The sequence below is a fragment of the Neocloeon triangulifer genome, unplaced genomic scaffold (assembly GCF_031216515.1).
Source record: "Neocloeon triangulifer isolate White Clay Creek 2 clone unplaced genomic scaffold, ASM3121651v1 ptg000003l, whole genome shotgun sequence".
In the NCBI taxonomy this organism is placed as follows: Eukaryota; Metazoa; Arthropoda; class Insecta; order Ephemeroptera; family Baetidae; genus Neocloeon; species Neocloeon triangulifer.
Genome location: NW_026775546.1, coordinates 7,164,451 through 7,180,077, shown reverse-complemented (window position 1 = coordinate 7,180,077; position 15,627 = coordinate 7,164,451). Strand labels below are relative to the sequence as shown.

General features: G+C 38.1%; 4 protein-coding genes and 1 long non-coding RNA gene across 7 annotated transcripts; 3 read left to right on the top strand and 2 right to left on the bottom strand.

The window, feature by feature from the left end:
- The first annotated feature begins 696 nt into the window (after positions 1-696).
- LOC132193139 (hexosaminidase D-like) lies at positions 697-4,256 on the top strand. 2 transcript variants are annotated; one of them, XM_059613562.1, is made up of 9 exons: positions 697-904; positions 967-1,146; positions 1,213-1,377; positions 1,432-1,697; positions 1,756-1,885; positions 2,095-2,409; positions 2,466-2,605; positions 2,889-3,147; positions 3,332-4,256. In XM_059613562.1, exons 2-9 carry the CDS (start codon positions 1,000-1,002, stop codon positions 3,620-3,622), a joined length of 1,713 nt encoding a protein of 570 aa, XP_059469545.1. In that variant the 5' UTR covers positions 697-904; positions 967-999; the 3' UTR covers positions 3,623-4,256. The 2 variants fall into 2 exon arrangements, with proteins under 2 accessions (XP_059469545.1, XP_059469546.1); XM_059613563.1 differs by having other exon boundaries at positions 703-904; positions 1,216-1,377; positions 3,332-4,255.
- Positions 4,257-9,601, bottom strand: LOC132193140 (N-acetylgalactosamine kinase). The gene is made up of 9 exons (XM_059613564.1): positions 9,122-9,601; positions 8,905-9,072; positions 8,522-8,717; positions 8,359-8,467; positions 8,151-8,308; positions 7,735-7,875; positions 4,798-4,912; positions 4,559-4,745; positions 4,257-4,509 (listed from the first exon to the last, which is right to left on the bottom strand). The coding sequence occupies exons 1-9, from the start codon at positions 9,283-9,285 to the stop codon at positions 4,341-4,343; spliced, it is 1,407 nt and encodes a 468-aa protein (XP_059469547.1). The 5' UTR covers positions 9,286-9,601; the 3' UTR covers positions 4,257-4,340.
- On the bottom strand, positions 4,941-7,718 carry LOC132193141 (SET and MYND domain-containing protein 4-like). Its single transcript, XM_059613566.1, has 5 exons — positions 7,295-7,718; positions 6,925-7,046; positions 6,095-6,423; positions 5,617-5,835; positions 4,941-5,471 (listed from the first exon to the last, which is right to left on the bottom strand). Exons 1-5 carry the CDS (start codon positions 7,569-7,571, stop codon positions 5,060-5,062), a joined length of 1,359 nt encoding a protein of 452 aa, XP_059469549.1. The 5' UTR covers positions 7,572-7,718; the 3' UTR covers positions 4,941-5,059.
- Positions 6,906-8,756, top strand: LOC132193142 (uncharacterized). Its single transcript, XR_009441409.1, has 4 exons — positions 6,906-7,057; positions 7,746-7,817; positions 8,163-8,254; positions 8,529-8,756. It is a non-coding gene; the product is annotated as an uncharacterized LOC132193142 (long non-coding RNA).
- On the top strand, positions 9,215-14,803 carry LOC132193136 (uncharacterized). 2 transcript variants are annotated; one of them, XM_059613558.1, is made up of 2 exons: positions 9,215-9,450; positions 10,161-14,802. In XM_059613558.1, the coding sequence occupies exon 2, from the start codon at positions 10,163-10,165 to the stop codon at positions 12,233-12,235; it is 2,073 nt and encodes a 690-aa protein (XP_059469541.1). In that variant the 5' UTR covers positions 9,215-9,450; positions 10,161-10,162; the 3' UTR covers positions 12,236-14,802. The 2 variants fall into 2 exon arrangements, with proteins under 2 accessions (XP_059469541.1, XP_059469542.1); XM_059613559.1 differs by lacking the exon at positions 9,215-9,450 and adding an exon at positions 9,621-9,782 and having other exon boundaries at positions 10,161-14,803.
- The last annotated feature ends 824 nt before the right edge of the window (positions 14,804-15,627 follow it).

Sequence of the window (15,627 nt, the reverse complement as noted above, 5' to 3'; positions counted from 1 at the left end):
AAGTAAATAGGACTAATCAAAGGCCAGCACTAATTTTTGAAGAGAAATTTTTTTTGCCCGAGCCATGAAATGTTAATTTTGACTGATGATTAAAATGTGCCATTGTGATGTACCAAGGCTTGCCTTGAAAAGCTAGTATTGCGAGGAGAAAATTTGTGAGAAAGCATTACAATAATATTTTTTGATGAATATATATATTTTTAACTGTACATGTCGAGTTTTGTTGCGCTGGAATTCGCAGCGAGCTATGAATAAAATTTGAATTAATTTATTGTATGGAAATAACAAATTAACCAGTTGTATTTTATTATTCTATTATCCAAACTAAATAATCACAAATAATCAGACGCTAAAAAAAATATAAAGCCTAAAAGATACAGTGAAGTGGTAATGCAAGTTGATCGGATTACAACACAATTTAACGTTATATTTTATATTTTATTGCATGGCTGTGTTAATTCTGTGTCTTCATAGTACATACATACGAGAGTCTTGCTACGCGGTGATTTCCTTCAAAATAAATGCAGAACTTTCCAACCATTGTTGTATACCAACATAACAAAAAGAATCTTTAATTTGAGAGAATTTGTGGCAGATTTTTTAAATATGCAATTGTTACAAGTCATCTCGTATTATTTCAGAACAATTTAAAATAAATTCCTATTTTAATTTGAATAATTTGATCAAAATACTCAGTTGCTATATGGTGGTAGCGCTGACTTTTAATGTGACGTCATAAATTTTGTTTACAACCGAGTGTCGGTCCCTTCTGCTATTGAAGTCCCTTTTAGGGCCGGATTTGCACCAAATCGTGAGAATTATCAACAAATTAAGTTCGAAACTTTGTACCAAAATATGGATTCGAAATTTTCAAATCTCACTGGCCAGGCCTGAATGCTGAAAAGTGAGTCTGATTTCAGTTGTTGTGATGATAAATTTTTTCAAAATTCTTTCCCTTTTTTGCAGTTTTTCCACAAGTTAAGAGAAAAGGTGTGAAGCATGGTTGACCTTCTCGGAAAATTCAATTTCCTGAGGTGCAGGCCGCGAATCCACTTTACCCTTTTCGCGGTCGCCTGCGTCACTCTCATCCTGGTGGTCTACCGCCTCTCCGGTGAATCTTCCATCATCGTTGATCGAATTCCCGTGGTATGCTTAATTTAAATAATAATTTTCTAATACAAATGATATGAGTGATATGATAATAATTTTAAGCAGCAAACTCTTGGACAAAACTACGGCTCTAGTAGTGATCAGCAAAGTAATTTCCGAGATGAGTTTTTGCAGTCGGCAAAAATGGCGCACTCGGAAAACAATTATGAACCTTCCGTACCCTTTGAAGCTCTTGGACCACAAAGAATCGTTCATTTAGATTTAAAGGTACAAACCGTCTCAAACAATGTCTAAATTAAGTAATTTGAATAAAAATTCTAGGGTGCTCCACCGAGAGTTTCGTACTTGGCTGAATTATTTCCACTATTGAAGAAATTGGGAGCCACCGGTTTATTAATCGAATACGAGGACATGTTTCCCTACTCAGGAGTACTTGCTGACGTCCCTGCCTTCAACTGCTACTCTCAAGCTGACATCAGAGAAATAGTCAAGTTGGCCGAGAAGAGCCGACTCGAAGTCATTCCCCTCATTCAGACCTTCGGTCACATGGAGTTTCTTTTGAAGCTGCGCCCGCACAGTAAACTTAGGTAAAAATTTGAAATAAATTTTGTTTTTAATGAGGCAATTGGAAAAAAATTCAAACAGAGAGGTCTACCGCTACCCACAAGCCATCTGTCCCTCGCACAACAAGACTTTCCCACTTTTGACTACAATGGTGGACCAAATTTTGCAACTACATCCTCATTCCAAAAGACTGCACATAGGATGTGATGAGGTACAAAAACTAGCAACTTTTCAATAAATATGCAACATTTTAAATTGTTTCATTGATCAAAAATAATATTCAGTGGAAGAAACCCAATTTAAAATAATTTCTTTCTCATCGAAATGTGAAGTTTTGAATTTTTGAAAAGATTAGCAATTAAATTGTATAGCCATTTTTTTTTAAATTGAAAAATAATTAATATGAAAATTTATTAATAGGTCTACCAACTTGGTGATTGTCCCCGGTGTGTGTCAGTGATGGGCCAAGAGCGGTGGGGCAAAATCGACCTCTTCCTCAGTCACGTCTCTCGTATTGCTGGCGTCGTTGCGGCTCGGGGTGTCAAGCCCTTGGTTTGGGACGATGAGCTGAGAAAGGCCACTGCCGAGCAACTCAGTTCATGGGGACTGCCTGATTTAGTAACCCCAGTGGTGTGGAAGTACACGAATGACGTTGCCCAGCACTTGCCCTCCGAATTTTGGAGCAAACTCTCCGAAGCTAAGCTTTCCCCTGTGTTTGCCGCATCTGCTTTTAAGGTACCTGTAAATCATTTGACAAAAGTATAATAATTTACATGCATTAAATTTAATAGGGTGCAACTGGTGCTGATCAAGATGTGCCTGACATTATGTACCACTTGGAAAACCACAGATCGTGGGCACATGTTGCCGACAACGCACAAAAAAACTACGGAGTTCAGTTTCAAGGAATTATTCTGACTGGCTGGCAAAGGTATGATATTTTTATTTAACTATCTTCTGGTAAATAGCAATGTGGGCACAAGGCATCAATGAAAACAATTTTCGTTGTTAAAATTTACCAAAAAAAAACTTCATAAATAATGATTATTCAGGTTAATTTTTATTTAAAATTTAATTCAAATAATTTTCAATTGAATTGGTTAGTCTGATTTAATCAGAATTTAAAAAATATTTGGATAAAATTTATATTATTCCCGACTTTAGCCTTACAATTTATCTTAATTGATTTAATTTTTCAAAATATTCCTTCACAGGTACGACCATTTTGCCGTCCTGTGCGAGTTGCTCCCTGTTGGAATGCCATCATTGGCAGCCAACTTGGCTCTCCTGGCTGGGGCAAGTGGCGAAGCCATGGCTCTGAGCAAAGCCAGGTCCATGTTGAACTGCCAAAGCAGTATCGAGATGGCCGTGAAATACCCTGGGGCTGGGCTCAGGTGCAACTACCCTGGCAGCGAGGTGCTCGAGGCTGTATTGCGCCTCAAAGCAATGAAGAAAGAGCTTGCAAAGCTACAGGTAAATTTAACTGTAGATTTCGTGATTTATTTCCCAGAAATCTAATATCTAATGTTTCATTAAAATATTGAAAAGTAATTAATACTTAACCGTACACAACTGTATGCTACTTTTAAAACTTTTGATTGTTTAAAATAAACTGGAAAAGTTAAAATTTAATGAAATTTTAAATTTTATTTTAAAGGAGGAGTCAACTGTCAAAGGCTGGATGACAGATTACAACTTAAAACACAATTTCTCGTCTCCGACCTACGTCGAGCACGCCACTGCCGAGTTGGACCGTTTCAGAGCCGAACTCCTCTACATAGAACGAGACATCCGAACGTCAATGTCGTCAGTGTACGACAGATACACTGCCGAAGAGTGGGTCAAGACAAACATCAGGCCCATCGGCGAAAACCTTCAGAAAACATTTGACGCGCGGGAGAGGATACTTTCAAAAGAAGACTGGCCGAGAAGACCCTTAGACATTTAAAATTCTCTTATCTGCAACTGATTAAATTATGTAATATTCCTGAGCATGTCCACTGTGATAACCTTTAAGGAGAAATTATGTGAGGAAAGTGTGAGATTGAATTGAGAGTTAGAGAATTTTGGAAATTTCTCTTGCCGAGTTTGGAAAAAACACAATTGAGCATTGCACATGCGTGATTTGTACAAATCTAGAATTACCTCGTCATTGTGAAAAAAAAGATCCATCGACGTTTTTGACGTAAATATCCATCTTTCCCAGATAATTGACTAGTCATTCGCTATCCATTTGAAAAACTTGTTAATGAACTTAAAATGTAATAATATTTAAAATACGTAGTTCCATCGTAATAGGAATTTCATCTTTTGGCATAAAACCAGCGTTCGCAATTAATTGCCAATAGAAAGTCGTAGTATTATTGTCTTTTGAGTATTTTGTTGAAACTGAAGCTTATTTTTTTGGAAAATATTCATGTGAAAAAGGTAATGATTCTTCAAAACGTAAATCTCATTGATATTAGAAAGCAAGATATTGTACACAAGTAATGTTATAGGAACAATTTCCCTTTTATGAGTGTTGCATTTGTTAAAAATCCAAATAAAATTTGACTTGACAAAAATAAAATATTTGCGATAATTTTTGTATAAAATTCACTCACTTTATTTCTGTAATAATTTGATTAACACTCTTGACTATTAAATTTTAGGTAGCCGCCTCAATTTCACTCCACAATGAGGAATGCGCCCTCCTGAGGTTCGGTGACAAACACCAGCCGGTCAATGTTTTTTCCAATCGCTGCAGGGTGACCCGAGTAAAACTCCTCTTTCAGGGCAACCACAAAGTCGGAGGCGTTTTCCGGTGAGGTCAAAGCCACCGAACAACCACCCCATCTAAAATTCCAAAATTAAACACAGAAAATGAAAACAAACTCACTTTTACCCTGCTCCTGTGAGTCGAGCGCCAAATCGAAATTTTTCGCCAATGGTCACCAGTTTGTCCAGATCAGGGTGGCTGCACTGGTAGAGGTCCTTCAAGGACGCGTGACTGGCATTCATCAGGGCACCCAGGGTTTCCAGACTGGCTCCTTTTTGTCCACAGTTGAAGAATTCTTGCACTCTCAGGGCCTCTGATTGTGCAATTAATTTTCAATAGAAAAAAATCTAAGAACCAAAAGTCACCTTGGTATACGTGAAGCGCTCTTTGGTTAAGTTTGAACTGCTGCAGGTTCTTGGTATTTTCACTCAGGGTTAATTTATTCAGGGCTTCCTCAGAAGTTTCCAAAATTTGGCAAATCTGAAATTTTTAATTTCATATCCTGAATTATTTCAAATTAATTTTTTTTCGGGAGTTTGTTTCGAAAGATAAAAATATCTTTAATGAGACCGAATTTTTATTGGACCAAAATTTATCACAAATAATTTCATTTTTTTTTTCAACGAATTAATTTCTCCTAAAATAACAATTTCCAAAAGAACAAAAGTAGTTTTGTATTTTTTTCTCCAACTCGAAGGAGAGTCGGCAGAGTCTCTTGTCGTTGGAAACCAAAAAGTTGAGCAGTTCAATGTGCGCCTCCACATCCTGTTTTAACAGCAGATCTGAATTACTGCCGGAGGCGCTAATGGTTTTGAGCATTTGCTTGTACTCGGTCCACTTCTGGGTTTCGCCCTTGCCGAAGACGGGGTTTTCGGGCAAGTCTTCCAGCAATGGCCAGTCTTTGACACATGCCTCGCAGCCGCACTCAAAGTAGTAGAACATTTTGCAGTAAGACCTCCTCTCTTTGGTGGGTGAGTGAATGAACAGACTTTTGTAGCACTCTGTCAAAATCTCCCCACTTCTTATCAGCCTCCTTGCTCTAAATTTTATGTCAATGAAAGAAAATATTAAAAAGATGAAAATAAATTGAAAAAGATTATGAATGAAAATTTTTGAATATTCATAATTCATTCATACTATTATGTTTCAAATCAATATATTTATTTTAATTTTGAATTTCTTGCCTGTGAACTGTGTAGTTTCCATGGGTGGCTCTGAACAGGTTAGGGTCGCATGAGTGATTGCACAGGGCGGCGCTGGGGTAAATTGCGCAACCGATCACATTGAATTTCAGTCCTACAGTTTCATCTCTGATCATTTCACGCATTGAATGCGTGTTGCTATCAAGACCAAGGATGATCCTCAGGAAAATTGCAGCAAATGAGTCGGGAACATTGAAGCATCTAATTAAAAATGTTTAAAATTAAAGTTAACTGAATTAAAAATTCTGAAAATATTAAACGTTTTCGAGAACAAAAAACATAAATTTAAAATTTAATTAATTAATTATTTGCTAGAAAGTTATAAATTTTACATGCTTTTTTTATGATAATGAAATGATAACTGTGTTGAGTTGAATTAAATCAGTTTAAAATTTAAATACATTAGAGTACTTTTTAAACTTACAATTAGAATTTAATATTGAATTAAATAAAAACCAACCTTATTAAATGTAGTGCGATTCTGCAGCCAGTGTTAAGGTAGTCTTTGGGAACTTGCTCAAGGTTGGTCACCAAATGAAATACGGCGTTGAAGTTTGGGAAGTATTTTCCATCCGTAAATCCCAAGATTTGGTCCTGTGAGGGAAAAGTTTCGAGGAATCTTTTTATTTCCTCCAGACCGACGGTGCAGATGAGACGAATGGCAAGTAAAATTTCTTCTCCATTGTCTTCGTTAGTGGTCACAGTTAAGAACTTTGTCGTGATGCGGCACTCGTTTTCGTGAAACTTCTTCCAAGCGTTGCTCCGACAGTTCTCGTCACAAAAGTAAGCCTAAAAATAAAAATAATAATAATCAATAAATTACTTTCAAACAAAAATTATAATTATTAAATAAAATCAATTGAATATTTTATGGAATTAAAATTTAAATTTCATTTTAGTTTTAAAAATTTGAAAATTTTGAAAAAATAAAAAAAGTTCTATAATAAAATTACTTAACTTTAAAAATAATTTTAATTCAATCTTATACATATATGATTGGTTCTCTAGATTGGCCCCTTTGACGCACGTAGCTGCCGTCACTATATCTTTTTTGGCCCTTTTCCAAAACGACCCACATGGTTTATTTATTTTTTCCCTTCAAATATTTTTGTCTCTCGCCCACGCGGTCTGAATTAGGCAGCCGGCTGGACTCGCACGTCCTGACGGTTGCCTATACAAAAAGAAAATTACGTTTTGGTGGACGGTTTTCTTTTTCTGCTAATTAGGTGTGTCTAATTTGGGACGGCATGTAGTGAAAGGTTAGCGCCAAAATAGATCGAGATCACTCACCAAGGAGCAGTAATTGCAGGGAATCAATGTAGCGGGTCTTTTCATGCAAAGGCTGCAGTGGGTTTGACGGCACTCAGGGGCCAAAACAGCCGCAAATGGCTCTTCACAAATTAGAACTTCACCTGAATTACAAGTAAAAATTCATATTTAAATATACTGTCACATTAATTAATTGCCACAATATAAAAATTCCATTTGAAATTCACAAAACATTTTTTTTTTAAATATTTAGAGAAAATTTAATAAAAAAACGATATTTGCAAAGAAAAAAAAACTGTAATAAGAATTTGCATTATCTTCAAATTCAATTATTTAAATCATTTAAATATGACTAGTTTTTTATAAATTTCAATCTAAGCAAATTACATACCTGGTTGGATGTCCCTTTTGGCAATCAAATGTCTGCCCAGTTGCTGCGTAAAGTGAATTCGGACGGCGCTGGACAGTCTGGGGGCTTCGTCACTTGGCCCCAAGGTCAGTCTAGGTAGGGCCGATGCGCACTTAGCATAACACCCCGATTCGGCAAAAATTTTTGTCCTGTCCGACACAAACTGGTGGCAGTGGTCGAGAGACGCGTGGCGTCTATCCAGTCGCTGCCGGACACTGTCCGAGTTGTAATCCTGGATGCACTTGGAAAATGCGTTCATCGCGGCCGGCCGCTCAAAAGCGACTTGGCCAAAAGAAGCGCGCGCGGTTTATTTTGGCTGTTTGGCCTCGCACCAAGACCAACCAAGCAAACGCTTTAATTCATTCAACCTCAACGTTTGTTTTACTTTTGAAAAATCAAAGTTTGGTGATAAAAAAACTGACCTCTTCCTTAGAGTAGGGTTCCTGATGGAGAAGCTGTTGTACTTTGTTGACCATTTCTTCAAGTGGAGCAGCAAGTTCTTTTTGTAAGTCGGCCAGTTTGGTCAGTTTCTCCCAATTCAGACCACTTAACTTTGCAATTATCTGAACGATAAAACACAGAATTTGGTAAAAACATAAATTTAAAATGCATTTTAAAATTAAACATTAAAATAATCATTTCTTACAACAATAAAAAAGAAAAAAAAACATCAAATCACAAAACTAGAATCTCTTTAGTTTCAAACTAATTAAATTTTGATTTTGAAGGAGCCATTTTAATTTTGCTTCAAAATTCAATATTTTAAAAAATATTTGAAACTTTTAAATATAAATTACTACATTTATCTCAATATTTATTAATCAATTTCCTCTCTCACCTGGCAAGCCAGTCTGCACTCGATGACGCGGCAGTTGAAGTCGGCAGTAGCAGCCTTGTTCATTTCGGCCAGCGAATGTGAAATCACAAACACTGCGTTCGGAGGTAGTTTCATACTGGTGTCCCTCAAAGGGTTGAATTCAATTAGTTTCGCACAACCTGAATCAAACAAATTTTACAAAACCACAGAAATTACTACTTCTTCAAACCTTTTTCCCCAAGAAATGCAATGGCTTGGTCCATTCCACCACCTTCGGTCCCGATGTACCTCTCACATTTGGCACTCAAAGTGGCCAACTCCCTTTTACTAATATTCACCTATTTTAAAGAAAAAAAATTTAAAAAAAAAACAATTTAAAAAATTTCACTTACATTGTAGGCGTGTGAAGTGCAAAGGGCCGCAGAGCAGACTAGAGCACTGGAGCTGGACAATCCTGAACTGGGAGGGATATTCCCGAAAACAACCACTCGAAGGCCTTTTAACTTCTGGGGCAGGACGTTCTCCAAAACGCCCTTGACCCCACACATGAAATACTGGTGCCACTGAGGAGCTCCCAACACCTCTATCCTTTAATTATTTCAAAAAAATTAAAATAAATACACAATATTATCAAACTGATATTTTCATATTTAATATTTTGTTATTACAAAATATTTAATTTTTAAAAAAAAAATACGAATAATTTAACATGGCTTAATTTGCTTAAAAAATAATTTTTTTATGATTTTACTTGTTCTATATGAAATTTTCTTACTTCAGAGTTTCAATTTCCGTATGGAAATCTTTGTACTTTTCATCCGCATTGGTCAAACTCAAAATGGGTTCTTCAGTTGTCCCGACGGCCAGAAGGATGTGCTGCCGAAGAGCCATCGGACAAACTGCATATCCGCAATAGTCGATATGTTCCCCAATCAAATTAACTCTGGAAAATTTAATCAATAAATTTCTTAATTTAAATAAGAATCGAATACCGTCCAGGAACTCGGACGTAAAACTCTGGCAGAGCGTTGAATTTTTGTTGGAAAACACTCTTGACCTGCGTGACCCCGTCTCGCAGTTGTCGGTCGTCGACCTCGGCCGCCGATAAGATAATTGGCGCATCCTGACAATCGCCCTTCTGGCCGTTGTTCTGCATCGCGGTTTTAATTGAAAATCAGGCTCGCACACGGATTGGGTGTGTATTTTTAGAAGCGAGGGAAGAAGAAAAGTGACAGGATTGGTGACAGGCGACAGAAGGAAGAGAGTTTGTGACACGCACTGTCCGCACGGCGCCGTCCGACCCTGCCTTTTCTACCTACACGTAAGCATTATTTTTCACATCCACGCGTTATCGGCCAACTCGTTTTTTTCCCTGTGTGAATTATTACTATCATGCTGATGATGCGAGTCCACAAACAAACAAGCGACGATTTCAAACATAAAAGTCGCCGGCTCCTCCAACCACTCATATGGGTTTGTTGTTGTGGTTAGTGTGTTCGTGCCCGTATAGAGGGTGTTCCTATTTACAATTGAATGAAATGAAGTTGGAAATCAACTTGCAAATTTTGGTAAAAGAACCTTTATTTTTGTGAACAGCATGAGCGCCTTGGCAAGAGCAATAATATTGGAGATTTTTGGGTGCTCTTTTGAAAGGTACCGATTTTTGAGGAGAAATTCTATTGTGACTTGTTTTGAGTAATTTAATTTATTTTAATTATTTTTTTATCAGAAAAATTAATTTAAAGTAAAAATAGTCTGCATCTTCTTTCAAAATTTTTGTTTCAAAAATTTATCAATTTATCTTTAGCATTTTTGGCAGTAAAAATATCTATACTTTATTCTTCACTTCATTCACACGCGCCCAAAATACATAATTAATTAGTTATCTTGTGCCTGGTTTGCCTAGCAACCCTCTACCTTATTAATACAAATTTATAGAGAAATGTAGCCTATAAAAATAAAAATACCAAATTTTTTTATTCCATATTATTCTATTTATTCTTATATAATTTCATTTTATTTATTTTTCAGAAATGGCCGCAACCATGCTTCGGCAGGTGATGAAAGCGCCTGCTGCGACGCACCACTTCTCACCCCTGTTCTTTTACTCTCGTCGCTCCATCAGCCAAACTCTGATCGACATTTCGCCACCTGTGAAGGAAGCCCTCTTCTACAAACACCCCGTAGTGGCCCTGGAATCTGCCATCATCACCCATGGCATGCCCATTCCTCACAATCTTGAAACCGCCCTCAAACTGGAGGAGACCGTTTCTGCGGAGGGCGCCCTTCCGGCCACGATCGCCTTCGTCAAGGGCAGAATCAAGGTTGGCCTGACCAAGGAGGAGCTGGAGGTGTTGGCGCTCAAGAAAGAACCGGCCATCAAAGTGTCTCGTCGAGACTTTCCGGCGGCCATCAGTCGCAAATTGAATGGTGGGACAACGGTTGCGGGCACCATGATGGTGGCGAACGCGGTCGGAATCAGGGTATTCGCCACGGGAGGAATCGGAGGTGTACACAGAGGGGTGGAGAACACCATGGACGTCAGTGCAGACCTTGTCGAGCTGGGCAGGACTCCGGTGATTGTGGTCTGCAGCGGTGCTAAGGCCATTTTGGATATTCCTCGAACCCTGGAGTACCTGGAGACTCAGGGTGTTGGTGTCATCACCATCGGAAGGTCAGATGACTTTCCCGCCTTTTACTGGGCCAAGAGTGGTTGCAAGTCACCATACTCGGTGTCCTCTTACGTTGAAGCTGCCGACTTTGCGCGTGCTTGGGGAGAAATTTACAAAGGAACAGGCTCAGGGTTGATCTTTGCCGTTCCCGTTCCTGAAGAGTCGGCTGGAGACAGCGCCGCCATGGAGGCAGCAATCAAAATTGCCGTCCAGGATGCAGAAAAGCAAGGAGTGTCCGGCAAAGACCTGACGCCCTTTCTGCTGGGTGAGATGAATAAACTCACCTTAGGTGCTGCCCTTACCATCAATAAAGCACTTGTGGTGAACAACGCTAAGACTGCAGCCAGAATCAGCGTCCAGTTGTCCAATGTGAATACTCATGAAGGTGGCAGGATTACGGTGGTTGGAGGGTGTGCAGTGGACAGGGTTGTCAGAGTCCAGAGTTCTCCAATCACTCTGGACGGAGCAACCTGGCCAGGAGTTATAAGTGAGTGTGCTGGAGGAGTGGGACGAAACCTCGCAGAAGCGATTGGTCACCTCCAGATAAGCCTTCAGCACAACTTTAAGCCTTTATTTGTCTCAGCCATGGGACAAGACAGAACAGGAGAGTTGATTTTGGAGCAGACCTCCCAATTTGTGGACACTTCTGGCGTTCGAAGGATGAAAGGCCTCAGCTCTGCAGCCTACGAAGTTTTGCTGGACGCAAAAGGCGAGTGCAGACTTGTTGTTGGTGACGACGCTGTCTTGTCCAACGTAGACGTGGCTTGGATCAAGAGGCAGCGTTTGCAGAACAGCAGGATGGTCGTTCTGGACGCCAACGTTCCTGAGAAGAGCATCGGCCAGATTTTGGAATCTTGCCAACAGACAAAGATTCCCGTTTGGTTTGAACCGACAGACCCCAGAAGGGCGCAGGTGGTGGTCAAGTCGTCGCCTTTGTGGAAAACCCTGAGTTTCGCTTCACCCAACCTGAAGGAGCTTCGACAAATGGTCAACGCTACAGGCGCTGCTGCTCCCGTTCTCGTCAATCAAACTCTGGACATTCAAGAATGCGCCGAGCTGGCCAAGTTCTTGGTCGACCAGGGTGTGGCCAACCTGGTGATCACCTTGGGACGCCACGGCTGCTTGGTTGTGAACCGGAACGATGCGGAGCACCCGTTCCAGAGCTTCTACGAGCAGAATGCTGACGTTCCAGTCACAGCTAAGTATTACCCCATCGACACTCCAAATCTGGAGCCGGTGAGCGTTTCAGGCGCAGGAGACTGTTTCGCCGCCGCTCTGATTGTGGCCGCCAGCGAGAAATGGCCTGAGAATGTGGCCGTCGCTTGGGCCATGGAAGCGGCCAATCTGTCCCTCCTGAGCTCAAAAACTGTGCCTGCCGATTTGCAAAAGCTGAAATTAACCAAAGATAAAGCCATGTTCCAAAAAGTATTTTGAAGGCTGCATTTTGCTTAAATATTTCTTTAATTTTTTGTAGTTTATTTTAAAATTTTCTTCAATATCCCACCTCAAGACATATGATAATGGTCTATTTTTTCAATTCATTCCATAATTATGCAAATAAGAATTATTTTACAGTTTTTTCTGGTGTTTAAATATATAATGCAAGAATAAATATTTTAATATTCAAATGAGATATGGTGTCAATTTTTAAAAGACCTCACAACAAGAAAATTACACGGACGAGGACGTTTATTGTGCAATAAAAAACGATTATGCGCCTAATTTGGGCAATTTGAATGAAAATCACCATAATATTTATTGTGCACGTGTGTGTGAGCTCTTTTGTTTTGGTACATACTTCCTTGTTAAGGCCAATAATTTAGTGGCCCAAAATGTTATCAATTTGCAATGCAAAGGCACGCACTGTGCACAACGCAGGTGCCAAAAAGCATACATGAGTCATTTCTCCAAGTCAATGCTGGAATATTAATTCGCTGCCCGCGAGAGTGACTCATGTGTGTAACCTCTCATCTATACACCGCCAGATCCGCAAACACACTTTTTAGTACTGCAAGCAAAACAGCCACTTACAATAATGATATGCGCGCGAGAGATCACGTCATTTTGAGAAATTGCCTCCAAGTCTCTGCGCGCTAACTCTGATTAATAATATTTTTCTCCACGCTTGTTATGCAGATTGATAGTATTATATGGGCACCGCCGCCATTTTGAATCTGATTTGCGAATATTGTGCGCGAAACCGCAATTAAATTAAATACTTTACGGTGATCTCATGCTCGCGGTCGCACTACTATGCTGCACTTCGCGCGCCACAGAAAGGAGAATGTAATTTTCTTTCCGATCGATTTTATGCACCATTAATCATCGCGAGCCGCAGCTGAATTAGAGAGAGTCGCCGCGCGCGTTTATTCGGTTTTTGTTTTTAATACTTATGGTGTGGTCGCTCGCTCTTGGGTACATTTCTCAAAAACTTTCCCTGTCAGGTTCGATTTTACTGGGCAGTCAAACATAAACAACGAAAATTGCTTTGGAAGTTAACACGAATTTGTGACTCTGGTTAATTAAATTTAACGGTTTCTTATTCAAACAATCTTTTTTTTTTAAATTCGCTAATTATTTACTTGTCAAAGTAATAAAAAGTCCTTGAAATTAAGAAAATTTGAATTTTAAATACAAAATTTTCAATCATTTAGTCAAAGAGAAATTATAAAGCTTTCAATTATCTATACGCTCAACCCATGCCACCCAGAATTTTGTAAATCAACGTTTTTAAATTTAAAATGATCTCGTGTTACTTATGTAAGATTTACAGTATCTTTTTCCTTCTTCCTAACGAAACTTTCCGTTCAATGGGCTCCTTTGTAGATTTGAAGACTATGCAACCTGCGAAACAAAACTAAAGCTTCGATTTTATATTTTTGCTAATTTATATCTCAGATATGGAAATATTTGGCTGCAATGCAATTTTCTCGCGGATGAAAATTAAATTTTTTAATTAAAAATGGCAAAATTAAATTTTCTTTGCTGTGCTTGGGTTGCTGGTTGCATTTTATATTATGCATTATAGGCCATATAGGCATTATTTTACTTATAAACCTTATAAACAAGGGGAATTATTGTTCCAATATTCTGTGCGTTTTTTAAAAATTAAGTTTATATAAACAAATCTTGAATCAATACCTGAAAATTTTGCATCAATTTTGATTAATACCGTTTGTTGGAAACAAAAATATTTGTTGGACTCTTGATTTTTGGGGTATAAAACGTTTTTGCAGCAACTTCATGTAAATAAACAATTTAAATTGAAGTTTTCAAGTTAGAATAAAATCCAAAAGATATCTTGAGCTGTAGTGAAAAAAAAAATAATTTCGAGGAAAAATCACTTGAATTTATTTTCCTCACAGGCAATTAAATTATCTTTTAACTTGTAAGATAAGTGCTTAGACCTAATTGTTAATAAAGAGCTCTCTTATACAATTAAGATTACACGCACTGCAATTTTAATAAAACTCCTTTCACCAGAAATTTCCAAGATGATTCATAACGTGAAGTGTTTGAACAGAGAGTCGTCGGCAAAACTGCGCGGCGCTGTGAGTAAGAAGCTGCAGGAAAATGAATTAAATGTGACATCAGTCGTCTATATGTACGCTATCTTATCGGCGGCGCGCACGGCAGTATATTTTTATGTGTTCTCTACGATGGGCTTATGGATTTTATGATAGCAGCAGAAGAGTGAAAAAATCAAACATTGGTATAAGCGAGAGAAAGATGCAGTCGGAGTGAATTTTTGCAGCTGAAACACTTCAGCTCGTAAAAGGGGTTTATCGGGATTTTATAAACCAAGATTTATCAATTGGACAAATATTGCAACACTCCAGCTTACATAGGAAGATGACATCACCCTCGATTTAACTTTTATGATAAAAGTAAAGTTTATTTATTTTATATAAAACGTGGTATATTTTTAATTTTCAAAAAGCTGGGAAATTGTTTTAATAAAAAATATCAACAAAGGTTCTAACATATTTTATTCAAATATAAATATGAATGAAAATTAAGCCTCTAGAATTTTAAAATAAAAAATAATATCTGTTTTCTTTTATATTTATGGCCGTTCTAAAATAAAAATTCTTAAAAAGTTCTGAAATTTGGCCTACAGAAATTAGGATTTTTTTAAATTTTTTATTTCTCGAGCCTACAGCTGAGTAAAGCTCAACAATTGTTGATGAATAATTCAATTTTTTCCAAATTCAAATGTGTATAATTCTTTTTTTATATTTTAAAGAAATTTACCAAATTTTCCTTTTTTTACACATTTTATGAGGGGGCAACAACCTGTCCAGCTCTGACTTTCAGTGCGAAATTAATCTCAGGGAGGGCACACATTTGCAAAAAGAGCGAGTGCCATTTTTCCTCTTGCCCTGTTCAGCCTCAAGTCAGTTGATAAATGTTGCTGAAAATTAATCCGGCTTTATTTATTAAGACACGCTCGCACCGTTGAGAAAAATTAATGCCGGCAAAAGGATCAAATTGCATTTTGGAGGACGTGTGTACTTATACACGTTGGTTACTTGGTTGTCGCGCATGCAGCGCGTGAAAATAAGGCGGTGTTCATTAATCAGACTCCACGTCTCATTGCAATTCAAGCAAAATGAACTGGAGTTGAAAACCTTTAGAATGAACACGAGAAAATTAAAATCTATGCACTGTGAAATTGATACGAAAGAATTATTCTATAAAATAATTTGACTTTTTCCGTAAATAAGCGCTTTTCTCAAATATAAATTAGACACCAGTTAATTGCTTAAAAAGGGTTTTCAAAAAATTTACAACTTTGGACCACAGCCCAAGCATTTTTTATTCCT